This window comes from Eriocheir sinensis, unplaced genomic scaffold, assembly GCF_024679095.1.
Source record: "Eriocheir sinensis breed Jianghai 21 unplaced genomic scaffold, ASM2467909v1 Scaffold21, whole genome shotgun sequence".
Lineage (NCBI taxonomy): Eukaryota > Metazoa > Arthropoda > Malacostraca > Decapoda > Varunidae > Eriocheir > Eriocheir sinensis.
The window spans coordinates 980,064-1,000,288 of record NW_026111510.1 but is presented as its reverse complement, the minus strand read 5'-3'; the positions used below and the strand labels follow the sequence as shown (position 1 = coordinate 1,000,288).

At 38.8% G+C, this 20,225-nt stretch overlaps 1 protein-coding gene across 9 annotated transcripts; it reads left to right on the top strand.

Moving 5' to 3' along the window:
* The first annotated feature begins 4,150 nt into the window (after positions 1-4,150).
* LOC126990841 (uncharacterized) lies at positions 4,151-19,650 on the top strand. 9 transcript variants are annotated; one of them, XM_050849489.1, is made up of 7 exons: positions 4,164-5,325; positions 8,689-8,876; positions 11,776-11,840; positions 13,657-14,097; positions 14,224-14,554; positions 14,718-14,852; positions 17,280-19,650. In XM_050849489.1, the coding sequence occupies exons 2-7, from the start codon at positions 8,839-8,841 to the stop codon at positions 18,217-18,219; spliced, it is 1,950 nt and encodes a 649-aa protein (XP_050705446.1). In that variant the 5' UTR covers positions 4,164-5,325; positions 8,689-8,838; the 3' UTR covers positions 18,220-19,650. The 9 variants fall into 9 exon arrangements, with proteins under 9 accessions (XP_050705451.1, XP_050705450.1, XP_050705446.1 ...); XM_050849490.1 differs by having other exon boundaries at positions 11,776-11,850; XM_050849491.1 differs by having other exon boundaries at positions 11,776-11,871.
* The last annotated feature ends 575 nt before the right edge of the window (positions 19,651-20,225 follow it).

Genomic DNA, 20,225 nt, shown 5'->3' with positions numbered 1-20,225 from the left:
CCTGGACTTTGTGCCAAAGCATTGTTTTAGCCGCAGCGCGCTTTTGAGCTAGTTTTCCTGTATCACTCAGGAACATTGGGGGGGCCTGGGCTCCCCTTTGGATCCACCAATGTAGCTATGTCTTATAATATATCTATCCTTTACAGTCTGATGGTGCATCCTTCTAGGTTGTCAAGTTTTAGTGGCTACTCATGAGAAGTATTCCTTATAATGACAATTGATTTCCAGATGGTTTGCACTAAAAAAAGTGTCGTGTAACCTGCCGCAAATAATAATCAGCTGTAGTCAACCCTTGCTTTAAAGAACCAATATGGAGGAAGGGGGTGATGTTATATCCAAAAATCTTTTACATCTGAAGTATCCAACCTTTTTGTGTATAATAAACTTTGTTTGTTACATGAACTTAAAAGCTCACAATTTCCATACATGATTCTTTTTTCCTTGTATTTGATGATTAATCCTGACATGTATTTCCATTATCAGTAGGTAATATATAGTAACAAAACAATAATACACATTATAACAATGTATATATTATAGCCCAATGAGTGCACGAGATCATTTACCTCATCAGTGACGCCAAGTCCAGGAGTCCTTCCCTAAATTCTTTGCCCAAATTTGTGATACCAAGTATAATAACTAGTTTTAGTGACCATTTGCATCCATTTTTCACTTTGATTAAAAAATTGCCTCTCAACAGGGTGTGAACTTGATGGGGTTGGAGGAAACTCGACTCGGTAAATCAAGCTCACCACAATATAGTAAGGAACCTCTTGTTTTCAGTGATAATTTATCCTCTTTAGTTACTATTCCGTGTTGCTTTAATCACAACTAATGTGTTGGAAACATTACAGCTTAATAACATACCTCACATCTCTGCATACAAATTGAGTTCAATATTCAACTGTTACACCAGTAGGCTTCATATCTCAAAAAAAAAGTATGTAAAAAGGTTGAAATTTTGAATGATATATTTAAACTCTTTATTATGTTTCTATGGGTGTAGTACCGTTATGATTAGTCGAGTGATCAGCATATGGGTCTTATGTTTTTGATAGCATAGGTTCAAATTTTGCCATAGGCTGGCATTTGATAATAACAGTAGTGTCCACAGATATCTACCTGTTTCTTGTTTATCCTGTTCCACTTTAAACCATGACTGGCCAATCTTTGAAGAGGTAGCATAACCTTGAAGTGCCACTAACAAACCTTTGTCCATTCTTCTGATGTGATTTTTTTTTTTTTTTTCCCCCACCTGCCTATAGCGCCGGTAGGTTTTCTTCAGGCGCCTGGCGGTCGGCCCAGGCCCGTCATGATGCAGGCTTTTTTTTTATAGTGGTGCCATTTAGCATTGGCTCATGCTGCCGCCCAGAACTCATTCTTGATTCACTTGGATGGTTTAGCAGGGCTTAGGTATGACTAACATTGCAGAAACAGGGAATTTTTATATTTTTAGTGTGGCAACACATTGACAAATGTTTTAGTATGGACTGAACATCAAAGATATATATGGTAAATGGGTGCTTGTAGATCTTGACATTATATCTGTCAAGAGTCTCCAGTTGTATCTTCTCCCCCATCTCTCCTGAAAATATTACTCTTGTCAGGCAATCTAAGTGAAGCCTTCCATCGAAGCTGGCGTGCAGACATAATGCCAATGCTTAGATTCACTGTCCTTATAGCACTGAAAATAATGCAATTACATGCACATATTTTATTATTTAGAATTGTGATTAATTGTGATTAAATATTTTTTCATGTATTTTCAGACATGAAAAGTGAAAATTGCTGCACACAACAGTCTGTCGTCTGCACCGGGAGGCAAGGCAGCTCAAAGCCCAGGCTGTTACAAATCCTGGGCAGTTTTTGCCCAGAGCCAGCAATTTTTTAGATCCAATAGGGATGGATTTTTTATGAAGTCAGGTTCAACATGCTGCAAGATGCCAAGATCTAAGCCTAGTAGGAGATATGGGTTACAAGAGAGGAGGTTTGCTCTGGCCTTATACTATCAAAGTCCAAATGCTAATAGATTTCTGAGCACAGTATTTCACTTGTCTTCAGTTTCAACACTTCACTCATGACTCAGGGGTATTTCAGTACATGTTGGCTGGAGCAAACAGACTCTGACAGCCCTGCAGCAAAGAGCACAGGCTTTGTCAAAAGAAGAGAAACTTCGTGGGATTTGCCATTATTTAGTATTACTCTTGTTACGCCAAGAATTTTTTTCCATATACTTTGCCAAATATTGCAAGTAATGCACCATTGTTGGGCTTGCTTGTTATAAATCATATCTTGTTCAATTAACAAGCTTTGGGTGTCTGCCACTTTCCAGTTGTAATGCAAGGAATCATTTATCTTCCCTGCTAGATATCACACGTAATGCACCATTGTTGGTTTTGCCTGTTATAAATCAGATCTTGTTCAGTTAACAAGCTTTAGGTGTCTGCCACTTTCCAATTGTAATGCAAGGAATCCCCTGCCAGATATCGCATGTAATGCACCATTGTTGGTTTTGCCTTTTATAAATCAGATCTTGTTCAGCTCAAGCTTTGAATATCTGCCATTATTTATTTCAGGTGTAATGCTTGGAAGCATTTGTTCTCTGCCCTTCCCAACAGTATACAACGCTTTGAGGATTTTGCCTGTTATATTTAATCTTGTTCAGGTAGCAAGCTTTTGGTGTCTGCCTTACCTAATATGTGCTGCAGTGACACTTGGCTTGGTTTCATAATGTGAAATACAGCATGTAATTTCATCACACTAAGTGTCTATCATCACGTGTCTGGCATCATTAATGTGGCTTCCAGGAGTAATCTTGTTTGTATTACAGCTTGCAAATTTTTTTCTGCTTTATATGATATACACAATCACATAGGTATGATTTACAAAATGTAATGGCAGTTGATATTCTTGACTAATGCCTCATAAACCTTGTGAAAAATCTTTTTTTTTTTTGGGGGGGGGGGCAGAGAGTGGTTTGTTTGGTTGGCCAGTTCAAGGAGTTTCATATCAAATGATTTTATTACATCCAACATTAATGTGTGCTAAAAACATATATTTTATTACATCCAACTTTAATGTGTGCATAAAACATATATTTTATTACATCCAACTTTAATGTGTGGTTCCTGCAATAAATGCTACATGTTTACTGATGTAGCCTATGAAATACATATCACTCTCTGCCCTGTACTTTGGTGTGTCACATACTGCAGCATAACTTTCCTGGTATTTTCTTACTCTATGAGTTGCCTTATTTTGTCTCATTTGCTTTTATCATATGTGCCTCTGCTGCATAGTTGTGTCTACTGAGCTTAATATCTTCATGACCCTGACACCAAGGTCAGAGCTTGTGAGATCATACCGTGTCCTACATTCCATTTTCGCCTCCAGGCTCGCCTGTCTCCCACGACCACCAAGTTATTGCATTCCATTTAAGACAACTCATGTGTTACCTTCTTAATGTCCTCCATCATGTATTTCAGCATGTTTTATGATGCTTTGCTCTTATATTGATGTGCCTTGCAACATTTTTATACAGTTTTCATTGTATATAACGCACCATTGTTGGTTTTGCCTGTTATAAATTGGGTCATGTTCAGTTAACAAGCTTTGAGTGTCTCCCATTGTTTATTTCAGTTGTAATGCTTAGAAGCTTTTGTTCTCTGCCCTGTCAAGCAGTATGCAATGCTTGCCATTATCTGGCACTTGTACAGTTAGTATGATATTTTTACTCAGCTAAGTGCATTTTGCAAAAGGTAAAGGTAAGGCTGGGGGCATACGCTGTAGCAGCATGTGGCCTCGGTGCTCATCTCTGTAACATTAGCCCATGAGCCTGTGGTGTTAGGGAACCCATTACCCTGGGACACAGGACCAGTGTGACATCCGTGTTACCACAGTTGCAAAGGCCTTATATTTATTTAGCATGCATAGAATGTTGTATGCTTTGCTTGTATTTAAAGCACTGGATATGTTTGCTACACACACACACACACACACACACACATATATATATATATATATATATATATATATATATATATATATATATATATATATATATCTATATATATATATATATATATATATATATATTAGCAAATGCTTTCAACATCATATTTTTCCTAAAAAAACAAATTGATATAGTGTAGATAATACCTAATAAAACATAAGAACAAATATATTTTTCTTTACCCCATTCGTAAATAATTTTACAATGAAAAAAAATAAGTGAAGGCTGGATAGGGTGCTGTGGCAGGTACTTCAAAAATAGTTAAGCTACCCCTGAAAAGTGACGTTTTTGGTGGGCTGCAATAGATGGCGCTACTTCCGCACGCCCGAGGAATTACTACATCTTCTTCTTCTTCTTCTTCTTTTGACCTGTAACGCTTTGTATCGCTTCTTAGGTCCTCCTCCTCTCGTTCCTCCCTTCTTATTCACACAACTTTCTTTTCAGCGTTATGTAATTTTCTAATCTGAAATAAAGCCACTTATATTTATACGGACATTTGTGCCCTTTTTTCCCAGCACTGCGCGAGGAACACTTTTGCCAACTTTACCATTCTTCTTTCCGTTTCCTTTTTGTCTCCATACAGCCCCAACACCGTGCAGATCGCCCCGTTTTCCTCCTCTAGTCTCCTAGCCCACTCCTCTCCGCCTATTACCATCACTACTCCTGCCACCAACTCCCCTCTCTGCCGCTCATAGTTGCTGCATTCCACTATTAGGTGTTCTACTGTTTCCATCTGCCCTGTCCTACAGCTACAGTCCTGGTTTCCCCCGTCCCTGTTCCTGCCGTTTACCTCCAGGGTTCCTGTTCTTGCTTTAAACAATAGTTTGCTTCCCCAGTCTCCTACATGCCAGTGTACTCCCTCTGGTTTCTGTTTCCTGCTGTACCATTTTAGCGTTGACTTGCCACTCATTCCTTCCTGCCATTTGACTTGTCCGTTCCTTTCTACTGCCTTCTTCACATCCCTGATCTCCATTTCATTCCACTCTTCCCTCAGGTGTTCTCTCCTTTTCCACCTCTCTAACTCTTTCCCCCAGGTGGACTTGTTTCCACTTTCTTGCAGACATGGAAGCTACAGTAGACGTGGATGTCTTCGAAACTGCTGAGATTGTGATAGGAGAGAAGTGTGTGACTTTCAGAACAAATGTCAAGAGTAAAGAAGACTTTCAGCGTTGGAAAGATTTGTTTTGTATGCAGAATCGCGTGTGCTTCAACAAGTACAAGGCGTATTCTGTGGGCCAGAGAAAATTGTTCCGCCAGACGCTGAAATGTCACCACGGAATTCAACACAAAGGCGTCAAGAAGACATATACTGGGTAAGCATTAGCTATTCTTAAGAAAAAACATAATTTGGGGGAATGTTTTGAAGGTATATTGACTAAAGGTAGGTATTTGAATTCGCAGCAGAAACTTTTTCTGGTTAGTTTGGACGTTTTTAAATGCTTTGGCATTAATTCCTGTCGCAAATTGCATAATATAGCCATATTTACCGCTGTATGACCTCCCACCCCCCATGAATACCTCCACCACCACAAAAAAAGTTGGTAAAGTTTACCTTTAGTGACGTGCGCTTTATTTCTTTACCTATGCACTGGCATCTTTGAGGGTATTATTATCGCAGAGGTCAGAATAGGATTTGGGAGTTGAAACTACGGTTAATATTTAGTAAACACCGGCAAGAGAATTGGCTTATCTTACTTATGTGAAGGTTTGTGCAAAGCTTGGAAGAAAAACAATCATGATTAACCGCTTTTACTTTTTATTTTGCAAAAATGAAGTGTTTCCCCAGAAAAAGACTATCACCATTACAAAAAGCATGAAAACCCACGCCAGAAAAAAATAGTTTCTAATGCTAAAATCATCCGCCGGTGTTTTCTAAATATTTACCGAAAATTACTTTTTTTCTGATAGATTTCGATGTGCTGATGATAAATATTTCATTTTTTTCCATCGCAATATAAATGTTTTGACCCCCCACCCCCCTATACTTAAGGTAAGGTTAGGTTAGGTTATTTTTGGCGGTAAATGTACAGTTTCAGACAATACACCTAAATCCAGTCCTTCCCTTCCTTATAGCCTACAAGCTTGGGGATCTGGGGTAATGCGGAGTTTTTGGGTGGGGGAGACCCAAAAACGCCATATTTGGCAAAACAAGACAAATCTGTTGGCGAAAACCGCGTGTTTCGAGGACAATAATCTATAAAAGAAAAATCCCTATGCAGGGAAATTCCCGAAAATGGCGTAATCTTCTGCACTGACCTTCTAAAACCTATCGAGCCTCGACCACCCCCTTGACCCCCGATTTGTTTTTATAATTTGGAATTATATAAATGTATGGGGGGCTTCGCAACCAACCCCCCACAACCTAACGGGAGGAGGGCTTCGCCCCCATCGACCCCTCTTTGGTATACTTAGGATTCAGTGTTAAAAGTAAGTTGTCCTACCCTTAGGGGAGACAGCAGAATTCAATAAATTTTCCACAAAAAGAAATTGATGAAAGCATCGAGCATGCAAAAAATTTTCTTAGGCTAGCACATAAAATGTCTAATAAGTGTTGTGTCATGGCCTTGATAGTTTATAAGTATGGTGTTCATTTATTAGTTGCATGAAAAGTACCAATCTGAACAAACTTTTTCATGATTGTTTCTATTAGCCAAGAACTCTGCATTTGGTTTTTATATCAATCAAAATGTAATTTTAATTTCTATAGGTCAAATTATGAGCTTAAATGTGAAAAAAGTAGGTAGAATTGACGCACAACTTATGAATATGGGCTTCACTTATATGTTAGTTACATGAAAAATACTTACATAAACAAACTTTTTTTGGCTGATTCTAATAGCCAATGCCTGTGCCTTAATGTTTTGCATCTATTAAAAAAAAATTGTCATTTGATACCCCAGAGGTCAAATCGTGACCTCAAATGTTTGTTACTTTATAACTTTTTCATGTTTGAACCAAGAGTTCTAAAACTTGCATATTTTGATTCCTTGTCGTTTTCTGATTTATATATATATATATATATATATATATATATATATATATATATATATATATATATATATATATATATATATATATATATATATATATCAGAGTAGCAGATAAAGGCATGCCCACAGCTCAAGGGCTGTGAGAGCGATTATCTGCTACTCTGGGCCATGATATATATATATATATATATATATATATATATATATATATATATATATATATATATATATATATATATATATATATGTATGTATACTTTTATATAATTAAGACCATTATTACCCAAGTTATGAATCACCAAATGTTGGTGACCTCATGAGTCACCTCAAAGTTCCCGAGGTCATACCTCTTGAACCGTTGCTCGGATTGACCTTATAATTTCAGAAATGGATTAAGGCCCGAAAACTCCCTGTCGACAGAATTTAGGCAAAATCTGAGAGATGAGGGTGTTAGACACTAGTTTATCTGACAGAGAATGCCCCTATACACACACACACACACACACACACACACACACACACACACACACACACACAATATATATATATATATAAATATATATATATATATATATATATATATATATATATATATATATATATATATATATATATATATATATATATATATATATATATATATATATATATATATATATATATATATATATATATATATATATTTTTTTTTCTTCTTCTTCTTTCAGAGGGATGTCGAGGGGGGAGGGAGCCCCTCTGTTGGACTATCTTGGGTTAGGTTAGAGCAGGTTACTTTACTTAGATATAGATTACTCAAATTCCATTCCAGAAGGAGGGGTCAAGAGGGGCGAAGCCCCCTATTAAGCTTAACTAGGATAATTTTTTTTATCATCATCATCATTTTCGTTTATAGTCCGTTAATTCCTGTGATTGGGGTTGGATTTTATATGATTCTCCTCCATGTAGGTCTGTCCTGTGCTACCCTTTCCTCAATATTCAGCTCTGTCATATCTTCAGGTTTTTCTTGGTCATCCAAATGGCCTCCTTTCTGGAATCTTCATTAGATTAAGTTAGAGTTACATAAATTCGCTTCACAAAGGTAGTCGAAAGGGGCGAGACCCCCACCCATTAGGCTACACTAGGTTACGTTAATTTATATCTGAGAAATAAAGGCGATTGGAGAGCGCATCACTGAAAGTTAAACTTTACCCAGGACTGAACTATAATGGCTCACGTAACCTAACCCTATAGATACTTAGATATTCTGCTTATGGATAAAGTTATGCACCACCAGAGTGAGCATTCAACTCTCCTTTCAACAATACCATTTTTAAGCCTCAGTACTCACAATAGCAAGTCAGTTATTTAATGGGCTTTAATATATCATTAAATTCTATAGTCTTAGTATGTGTGATGGCTTCATAATAAGCTAAACAGTAAATAGTACGTAAAATAGTCAGTCGTGGTATACAGAAAGGCATATATACCTAAATCTCATTGCTGCACAGTTACTTTGTACTCGTAGATACAGATAAGTTCTTGAATGTGAATTTTCGGTCTCAAATTTCAGCCTTCTTTAACGGATATTCATAGTACAGCTTTTTATACATCATACTCTGTAGTATATATTAATTTTTTCTTTTGGTTTTAAGATGACTTATTTTTTTTAATGTTATGTACAGTTAATGATTGCTGTATTTTTCACAGTTGCAAGGTGCTTATGGATGTTCAGATCAAGATTGTGCATTCAAGATCATCTGAACAGATAAGGGATTTTCCATGTTTCATGATGATCAGGGGGAATCACAACCATCCCCTTGACACGGCTGAGGTTTTGAATGAACTGAGAGTTTCTGCATGCACCAGAGAGATGTTCAACAATTACTTCAGCCAAGGTATATGAAACATTATGTTCATGTGCATAAACCATCAAACTAAAGATTTCTTTTCACAATTGGTATTGTGTTTCTTCTAGATAAAATCTTGCCACTGATTTTTGGGAAGAACACTTAATAAGTAGTGGCACCATACATCAACTGTTAAAATTTATGAATATGTAAGAAGAACTATACATGCAGTGCTTCCATATGCAACCAAAGTATACATTAAGTACATTTTGTGATACTCAGCATAAATGTGACTGTGTGTGTGTGTGTGTGTGTGTGTGTGTGTGTGTGTGTGTGTGTGAAAGAAGAAATATTTTCATTTATTTATATATATATATATATATATATATATATATATATATATATATATATATATATATATATATATATATATATATATATATATATATATATATTTATATATATAATTATGAACTTTACATTTCTGCCCTAAATCGCAAATCTATTCTCCCATCAACCAAAAATTCTTTCATTAATAGAAAATGTCAAAACCTTGCTTTCTAACTCTTCCTCTTCCTGCATCTAGCCAAAACATCTCCTCCAACTTCACTTCTTCATCTTTCTCCACTCAGTCCTGACGGCAACACTGCCGCCTCATCTATCTCTCTAAGGCTGAACTCTTCTCTCAAACTTTTTCTAAAAACTCTGGACGATTCTGGGCATATTCCTCCTACTCATCCCCCCTCTGACTCCTTTATGCCTGTTATAAAGATTCTTCAAAATGATGTTTTCTATGCCCTCTCTGGCCTCAATCCTCAGAAGGCTTATGGACCTGATGGAGTGCCTCCTATTGTCCTTAAAAACTGTGCCTCCGTGCTGTCACCCTGCCTGGTCAAACTCTTTCGCCTCTGCCTGTCAACATCTACCTTTCCTTCTTGCTGGAAGTATGCCTTCACACAGCCTGTACCTAAGAAGGTGACCGCTCCAATCCCTCAAACTACCGTCCTATTGCTTTACTTTCTTGTCTATCTAAAGCTTTTGAATCAATCTCAACGTAAGATTCAAAAGCACCTTTCCACTGACCTTCTATCTGATCGCCAGTATGGGTTCCGCAAGAGGCGTTCTACTGGTGATCTCCTAGCCTTCTTAACTGACTCTTGGTCATCCTCTTAGCCGCTTCGGTGAAACTTTTGCTATTGCGCTGGACATATCAAAAGCTTTTGATAGGGTCTGGCACAAATCTTTGCTTTCTAAACTACCCTCCTACGGTTTCTATCCTTCTCTCTGTACCTTTATCTCCAGTTTCCTTTCTGACCGTTCTATTTCTGCCGTGGTAGACGGTCACTGTTCTTCCCCTAAATCTATTAACAGTGGTGTCCCAGAGGGTTCTGTCCTATCTCCACTCTTTTTCTGTTGTTCATTGATGATCTTCTTTCCAAAACGAACTGTCCTATCCATTCCTACGCCGATGATTCCACTCTGCATTATTCAACTTCTTTTAATAGAAGACCCACCCTTCAGGAACTTAACTAACGCTGGAGGCTGCAGAACGCTTAGCAGCCTCACTATTATTTCGATTGGGGCAAGAAGAACCTGGTGTCCTTCAACCTCAAAACACAGTTTCTCCACCTATCCACTCGACACAATCTTCCAAACAACTATCCCCTATTCTTTGACAACACCCAGCTATCACCTTCCTCAACACTAAACATCCTCGGTCTATCCTTAACTCAAAATCTCAACTGGAAACTTCATATCTCATCTCTTACTAAATCAGCTTCCTCGAGGCTGGGTTCTGTACCGTCTCCGCCAGTTCTTCTCCCCTGCACAGTTGCTGTCCATATACAGGGGCCTTGTCTGCCCTCGTATGGAGTATGCATCTCATGTGGGGGGCTCCACCACACAGCTCTTCTGGACAGAGTGGGCAAAGGCTCTTCGTCTCATCAGCTCTCCTCCTCATACTGATAGTCTTCTACCTCTTAAATTCACCGCAATGTTGCCTCTTTTCTATCTTCTATCGATATTTCCACGCTGACTTCTCTTCTGAACTTGCTAACTGCATGCCTCCCCCCCCCCTCCCATGCTGCTGCACTCTGACTTTCTACTCATGCTCATCCCTATACTGTCCAAACCCCTTATGTAAGAGTTAACCAGCATCTTCACTTTCATCCCTCACGCTGGTAAACCTGGAACAATCTTCCTTCATCTGTATTTCCTCCTGCCTACGACTTGAACTCTTTCAAGAGGAGGGTATCAGGACACCTCTCCTCCCAAACTGACTTATCTTTCGCCACCTTTGGATTCTTTTAGGACAGCAGTAGCGGGCTTTTTTTTATTAATGTTTACTATTTTGTGCCCTTGAGCTGTCTCCTTTGCTGTAAAAATATATATATATATATATATATATATTTATATATATATATATATATATATATATATATATATATATATATATATATATGTACTTATTTATTTATTTACACACACACACACACACACACACACACACACACACACACACACACACACACACACACACATACACACACACATATATACATACATACATACATACATCATACATACATAGATACTTACATACATACATACATTATTACTATGTTTCAATCCCTCATATACATACATTATTACTATGTTTCAATCCCCCATATACATACATTATTACTATGTTTCAATCCCCCATATACATACATTATTACTATGTTTCAATCCCTCATATACATACATTATTACTATGTTTCAATCCCCCATATACATACATTATTACTATGTTTCAATCCCCCATATACATACATTATTACTATGTTTCAATCCCCCATATACATACATTATTATTATATTTCAATCCCTCATATACATACATTATTATTATATTTCAATCCCTCATATACATACATTATTATTATATTTCAATCCCTCTTTTCAGAATTCTTATACGGTCTGGTGAAGCTTATGCGTCTTCTTCCTCGACCAATGCAAAGTGCATAAAATGTAATGCAAGGTTAAGAAAAAAACAAATATGGTAATATAAGCTTTAAGCTTAAGATATATAATATAAGCTCTAAGCTTAAGATATATAATATAAGCTCTAAGCTTAAGATATATAACATAAGCTCTAAGCTCAAGATATACAATATAAGCTCTAAGCTTAAGATATATAATATAAGCTCTAAGCTTAAGATATATATATATATATATATATATATATATATATATATATATATATATATATATATATATATATATATATATATTTTTTTTTTTACAGCAAAGGAGACAGCTCAAGGGCACAAAAAGTAAACATTAATAAAAAAAAAGCCCGCTCACTCGCTGCTCCTAAAAGAATCCAAAGAGGTGGCGAAGATAAGTCAGTTTCGGGAGGAGAGGTGTCCTGATACCCTCCTCTTGAAAGAGTTCAAGTCGTAGGCAGGAGGAAATACAGATGAAGGAAGATTGTTCCAGAGTTTACCAGCGTGAGGGATGAAAGAGTGAAGATGCTGGTTAACTCTTGCATAAGGGGTTTGGACAGTATAGGGATGAGCATGAGTAGAAAGTGCAGCGGGCCGCTGGAGGGGGGGAGGCATGCAGTTAGCAAGTTCAGAAGAGCAGTCATGTGGAAATATCGTAGAAGATAGAAAGAGAGGCAACATTGGCGGAATTTAAGAGGTAGAAGACTATCAGTATGAGGAGGAGAGCTGATGAGACGAAGAGCCTTTGCCTCCACTCTGTCCAGAAGAGCTGTGTGGTGGAGCCCCCACACATGAGATGCATACTCCATACGAGGCGGGACAAGGCCCTGTATATGGACAGCAACTGTGCAGGGGAGAAGAACTGGCGAAGACGGTACAGAACGCCCAGCCTCGAGGAAGCTGATTTAGTAAGAGATGAGATATGAAGTTTCCAGTTGAGATTTTGAGTTAAGGATAGACCGAGGATGTTTAGTGTTGAGGAAGGTGATAGCTGGGTGTTGTCAAAGAATAGGGGATAGTTGTTTGGAAGATTGTGTCGAGTGGATAGGTGGAGAAACTGTGTTTTTGAGGCGTTGAAGGACACCAGGTTCTTCTTGCCCCAATCGGAAATAATAGTAAGGCCTGAGGCTAAGCGTTCTGCAGCCTCCAGCCTTGAGTCGTTAAGTTCCTGAAGGGTGGGTCTTCTATTAAAAGAAGTTGAATAATGCAGAGTGGAATCATCGGCGTAGGAATGGAAATATAATATAAGCTCTAAGCTTAAGATATATAATACAAGCTCTAAGCTTAAGATATATAATATAAGCTCTAAGCTTAAGATATATAATATAAGATCTAAGCTCAAGATATATTAGCTCTAAGCATAAAAAATATAATATAAGCTCAAAGCTTAAGATATATACCTGCTATAAGCTCTAAGGTTAAGGTATATACTATAAGCTCTAATATTAAGATATCTAATATAAGCTCTAAGCTTCAGATATATAAGTTGCAACAGTTTACTTTAAGCATAGAAATCAGATCTAAGCTAAATCCCAACTCATGCATAAGTACAGTATATACTGAGATTATGCCCCATGAATTTTAATTTATAGCCCTCTACCACAAGTAGGTAAACTACTTCAGTAACAGAAAATTGTACATGCAATGTTTTACAAGCAGTTAAAATGAAATGAGTAGAAACTGCATGTAAGGCTTGGCAACTTGTTTCTCCTTAATCCCCAGGCCCATCGCCCCATCCCTTCCATTTTCTTTTTACAAAATGCACAGAATGCGGTTACGATATTCTTACACCCCCATCACAGGGTGGTTATTAAAAATGATGTGTTTATATTTTACAGGTATGACACCAGGTCAAGCATACAGGCACCATTTGTTAAAGATGGACTTAACAGAAGACTTATACGATCAAGCCAATAAGTCTATAAACCCTTCTCCAAAGTCTATTGAATATATGTGGACAGCATGGAGGCAGAGTGAGCATGGAGGACTAAATACCCCATCAATGTTTGATGCAATAAAGAAATATGCAGATCATCCAGAACTCATTCTGGAAAGTAGATATGCAAATGATAAGTTTTCTGTAGTTTTGGTTACCCCCTTCATGATGAGAGCACACAGGCAGCTGAAAGAAGCAGGGGAAGTGGTGTTTGTCGATGCAACGAGCTGTGTTGATCAGCTAAACACAGCAGTTATACCATTCCTTTGTGCTGGACCAGCGGGGGCTGTGCCATTGGCTGTTGTTTTCACCTCCTCTCAAGATGAGGCAACATTAACTGAAGGTAATTAATTATTAATGTGTATAGTATATCATTCAATTCTCAGTTTCCATTTTTTCTGTGTGTAGTTATTGTTCGAGTCTTCAAGAAATGCAAATTATATATAATTTCCTACTATGTGCTTTACAGGGTTTGGTATGGTAAAGGAAGTTCTTGGGGCCGGCGCCTTCTATGAAAAGGGAGAGCCACAATCCTTTATGACAGACAACTGTGATGCAGAAAGGAAGGCGTTAGCAGTCACTTGGCCTACTTCCCAGCTATCCCTTTGTATATTTCACATACTGCAGCAAGTATGGCGCTGGCTCCTTGATTCCAAGCACGGCATCAATAAAAATGATCGCCAAGAACTAATGGCTGCAGTAAAAGCTCTTGTTTATGCAGGTTCAAGAGAGGCTTTTGATGAATTGCTGGAGAAGAGTCTAAACAATCCTTTTGCTGAGAAATACCCCACTTTCATATGGTAATATATTTTTCTCATTATTAGTAAAGTGTTTGGAAGGTATTGCAAGTACATTTTCTGCTATATAATAAGGATCAAGTTTCACACTTCTGTATACATTTCTCCTTTTCTTTCTTTAAGTATTTGTATGATATGTTATAGGGATTTGAATTACATATTTCAGCTACCTCACCACCCTAGTCCAAAGGCGAGAGGAGTGGGCGATTGCCTTCAGAGCTGGTGCAGTGTTGAGAAGTCATCACACTAACAATTACTGTGAGGCAACGATGTGCATCATAAAGGATAATGTTCTTAATAGGTAAAGATTAAGCTTTACTAAACAGATATAAGGAGTATATAATATATGTAATTAACATAACTGTACACAGGGCCAGATTTACCTGTATGTGGACCCAAGGCCACACCTCATCAGTGGGCCCCCCCCAAAAAAAAAATAATAAAGAAAGAAGAAATAATTATATGAAACGGTGAAACAAGCCATTTATCCCACTGTCCCCGTCGGGCGCCCACAAGGCCTCAGTGGGATGCTAGTTAACGATGAGCCCTGGGCCAATGGCTTATGCAACCTATTGAAAAATCTGTCCCTGACTATACATCGGAGGCACTTTTCAGAGTGAGGGCCGAATGAGACTTAAATGAACAGCTTACAAGCCTGGGTAAAAAAAAAAAAAGACTACAAACACAAAGTTTAGTGGAAGCTATGCAGATCAATAATTGGGCTAATGCTGCTTGTCATGAATACTTTGTTCTGTTTTGTTTATCCTCCAGCCCAAGTGTAACCGTTATCTGCCCTTAGTTGTTTAGGACAAGCCCTTTAGTGCTGCGGGCAGGGGTATTATAGTGGCACCTGTAGAGGTCCATGCTACCCCTCAGAACTCATCTTTGTTGCTGTGGAACAACAGTTTGGTATCAGGATGACATGTAGTTGATCTCAAGCCACTCTGCAAATGACAAAGTTTCAAGGTGGCACTGGAGGGGGTTCGATCTCATACTTACCACGATGATGCAGATAACAGAAGCTTATCATTGAGATGATGATTCGAGAGCTGGGAGCATAAGCAAGACTAGTGATGTATTGGATGTCAGATTTTTGCATATCCACGGATGCGGATATGGATACTGGTTTTTGTGACAACATGGATGTGGATGCGAATGCGGATGTGTAAAAATATGCAGATGCAGATGTGGACAAAATATGCGGATGCTCTGTGGATATGCGAATGTGGATGCTAGCTCAAGGAAAAACGAGGATACGGATGCAGATACTGTTTTTTGTGACAACACAGATGCAGATGAGGATGCTCCGGATCCGGATATCCGATGCATCTCCAAGCAAGACTTCATGTACTTTATTTTAGAGAATAGATGTTCGCAACAGTACGTGCTGCCAGACATGACCACAATGTGCTCAATATAATTTGGAAAATTACCGGAGGGTAGGATAAGATCTCAGAAGGACAATGGAGAAGAGGTACGAAACTTCACTTTCAGTTCATCGCTGAACTGAAGATCCACCAATCCCATTTGCTCCAAATCAGTAGCCAGGAAAACAGTAGGCTACTTTCTCCCAAACAGAGGAGACAACACCGATGCAAGTGTCCAGCCATGTCTTCATGTGAACAAACAGCAAGGCAAGGAAAAAGCATAAACTGACCTTCAGTCACTTGAATTTACCAAAAAAGCAGTTTAACCTTGAAGGCGGTGATGTGAGCATGCATGTTTGTCACAAGAGTGTCTTGGCTTTTGCAACTTGAAGCTGAGAACGTTCCAGGGAACAGTGATGTCCGTGAGTAGGGCCAGACAAACATGTCATAGGGACTGGCTTACGAGAGGTTCTTCTGCCGGAGGAAGTTCTTGTTGCAGGTTGCACACATGGGGCAATATGGCTCCACCACGAAGCCAGCAGACCTCACTGAAACTGAGTAGGTCACTGTAATGTGTGTTGGCCTCATCCATCAGTGCCTGTAACAAGTGATGGTTAAGGCTGCGGAAGAGGATGGGGTTGATGACCTTCATTACAACAGACAAGATGTCAACGAGTATGGCAGACTTAGTACATGGTGTCTCTTGGCGGAGAATGCAGTGCATCTTGTATATGGGTTAGGTGTATTCTGTGGCTTCACAATGATGCAGTAGCAGCAAAGCAAAGCCTTTATAAAAATTTGTTTCTAGTGACCTCTCAGCATAGGAAAGCAGCTCAGAAATTCCTGGATAGCAGCTGACAGATTAAGAATGATTCACACCTCATGCATGAGTCCCGTTAAAATTACTGCGAACCCTCGCAAAAAAAATAAAAATTGCCACCAGTTAAGGTTTGTGGGTCAGACTGCCATGTTAATGCCGATAAGTTTGGTGGGCCGCACATTACATCTTCAAGGGCCAGAGGTTGACCACCCTAGCTGCATATGATGTTAACATTATTAGGTATCACTTCAAACTGTGTTAGTCTTCATTTAAAGTTCAGTCACCTTCCGAAAGCATCTTATCAACAGGAGGCAACATTCTGTTGTTTTAGTACATGACAAATACTGAGACGTTGCATTACAACACTTCCATTCACATAGTAAAGTGAACTGTCAAACGAATGAAATATACCGAGGTGGAAGTTAAAACCACTGTTTTCTAGAAATATATGGTAATGTTCATAGCAATAAGATGCCTTTGGAAGGTGACCCTGGGATGTAGTGTCACCTAATTAATTAGTCTATTATTTTTTTCTTTTCAGATGCAAGGCCTACAACACTGCTCAGCTGGTAATGTTTATGGCAGAGATCTTTGACTGCTACATGAGGCAGCGTATAGTGGATGTGGCACTGAGTCGACGACGAATCAAGAGAGTGATCATGGACACACTTCCTTTGGAAACTGTAAAACCCTTAGGTGGTGGGATATACCAGGTGCAAAGTGAGAGTGACCCAGAACAAATGTATGAGGTAGACCTCAATATTGGTATATGTACATGCATCAGAGGAAACAATGGTGCGATTTGCAAGCATCAGATTGTGTGTGCTAACCATGGAATGACTGTGGTTCCCCAGATGCTTGTGCTCAACAGTAGTAGCCGTCATCGATTGGCAGTTTTAGCCCTTGGTGACGAGAAAGCCCCCGCAGAGGGGTTTTTCAAGTCTTTGAAAGAAGAACAAAGCAGAGAAACAACTGAAGAAAATTGTGAAGCTGATATTGAAGGAAATTCCTCCAATGAGAATTGTACAGACCCACAGATGGAAACAGAAACTCCTGATGTGATGTCAGCAAGCAGCATTACTGATGAAGAACATGCTGAAATTGAGGACATTATTGCACAGGCACGTGAGGCTGCAGAAGCACTTGTGAAAACATGTGCCAAATATGGTAATGCAGACACCCTCTTGGGTATTAAAAAATTCACAGACCGGTTAAGGTTCATAAAATCAGCGAATCAACTGAACAGTCTCTTGAACATTATGGGATCATCCATGAAAAAAGGAGCTGGTCGTGGGAAGATACCTTGCCAACCAACTTCAATAGCAAGGAGACCCCCAGGTATGCCCAGAGGACCTGCTACCCTTGGTAAAGGACGTCGACCTTCAACGACTCTCACATCAAGGCCCAAACGTCCTCATAACCTGGCCCATAATGTTAAGAACAATGTGGCCAATGCCAAATCTCATGGTACTGGTCACTGATCACAAGAAAGAAAAATTGATCACAAGACCTTGACATTGATCACATGCAAGAAACTTAGTACAGTTGTGTGTGTGTGTGTGTTCTTACCTAATTGTATTTTCACAGGATTGAGTCAAGCTCGTTTTGTTCCGTATTTAGACATCATTTCATCATACTTTTCTTTAAAACCATGAATACTTTTGACACACACTACTTCTGGCAGCGCGTTCCATTTATCTATCGCTCTATCAGGAAAACTGTATTTCTTAACATCTTTCTTTAGCCTTTTCTTGTATAGCTTTTTGCTGTGTCCTCTTAAGGATGATTGACTAGGTATTACGTATTCTTTTACATCTATTTTCTCCATTCCCTCTACACATTTATATAGCATGATCATATCCCCTCTTTCCCTTCTTTCTGTGAGGGTAGGCAGTTGTAACTTCTTGAGTGTGTGTGTGTGTGTGTGTGTGTGTGTGTGTGTGTGTGTGTGTGTGTGTGTGTGTGTGTGTTTACCTAGTTGTTTACCTAGTTGTGAAATACGGGAAAAGAGCCACACTAGGCTCGTGCTGTCCCGTCTCCATAACGCTTCTTGTCCAAATTGGCCTTAAATTCATGAATCGTGTTTGCACACACCGTCTCCTCATCAAGCCCATTCCATGCTGATATGCTTCTGTATGGAAAACTGTATTTCTTTATGTCCCTTCTGCAGACGCTCTTCTTCAGTTTCTTACTGTTCCCTCTTGTCTCCATCCCATCACGCACCACCAGATCCTCTCTGTCTATTTTCTCCAATCCCTCCTGCATCCTGTATAATGCTATCAGATCCCCTCGCTCTCTTCTTTTTTCCAGTGTTATTAGTCCCAGCTTTTTCAGTCTCTCCTCATAGGTACAGTCCCTCAGGGTTTCTGGCAATTTGGTCGCTGCTCTCTGTATTCTTTCCACTTTTCTAATTTCTTTTTTCAAATTTGGTGACCACACTAAAGCTGCATATTCCAGTCTTGGACGTATCATCGATGTTATCAACTTCTTTACCATTTCTTCATCTATATATGTAAATGCAATTTTTATATTTCTGATAAGATTGTATGTTTCCCCAGTTATTTTATTTATATGTTTCCCAAAGGATAACTTATCCGTTACGGTCACAGCCAGATCTCTTTCCTCCGTTTTCTTCATGATTCTTTCGTCATTCAGTGAGTAGTTTCCTGTAACTCTTCTGTTACTCTTGCCAAACTCCAGCACGCTACACTTCTTCGTATTGAAAGCCATTTCCCATTTCCGCGACCATTCACTTACTCTTTCAAGATCCTGATTTATTGCTGCACAGTCTTCTTCGTTTTTCACCCTTCTTAATATTTTAGCATCATCGGCGAACATATTCATATAGCTTGTCACCCCTTCAGTCATGTCATTTATATAAATTACAAACATAATTGGAGCCAGTACCGACCCTTGGGAAGCTTGTCACCTCCATCCAACTTGACTTCGTATTTCTAATTACTGTTCTCATTTCCCTTCCTGTCAAGAAATCTGTCATCCAATCCAGTGTTGAACCTCTTACCCCTCCGACATGTTTGAGTTTCCATATTAGTCTTTTGTGTGGCACTTTGTCAAACGCCTTTTTTAAGTCTAGGTACACACAGTCCACCCATCCATCCCTTTCCTGCACAATGTCGATCACTCTTGAGTAAAAGCTGATCAAGTTTGTTACACATGAGCGTCCTTCTCTAAAACCAAATTGGCTGTCTGTCAATGTTCTGCTATTTTCTAGATGTTTCACCCCTCTGTCCTTAATAATTTTTTTTTTGTGTGTGTGTGTGTGTCACACTCTCTCTCTCTCTCTCTCTCTCTCTCTCTCTCTCTCTCTCTCTCTCTCTCTCTCTCTCTCTCTGACTGAGGAAGTTTTGTAATATCGGTATATTTTTCATTGTATAATTATTTTTGTAACTAGGTATAAGTATTACTGTAACTAGTCGTCATAAAAGGCAACATTGTACCTGATTTTTTAATCAATCCGTGCCTAGAT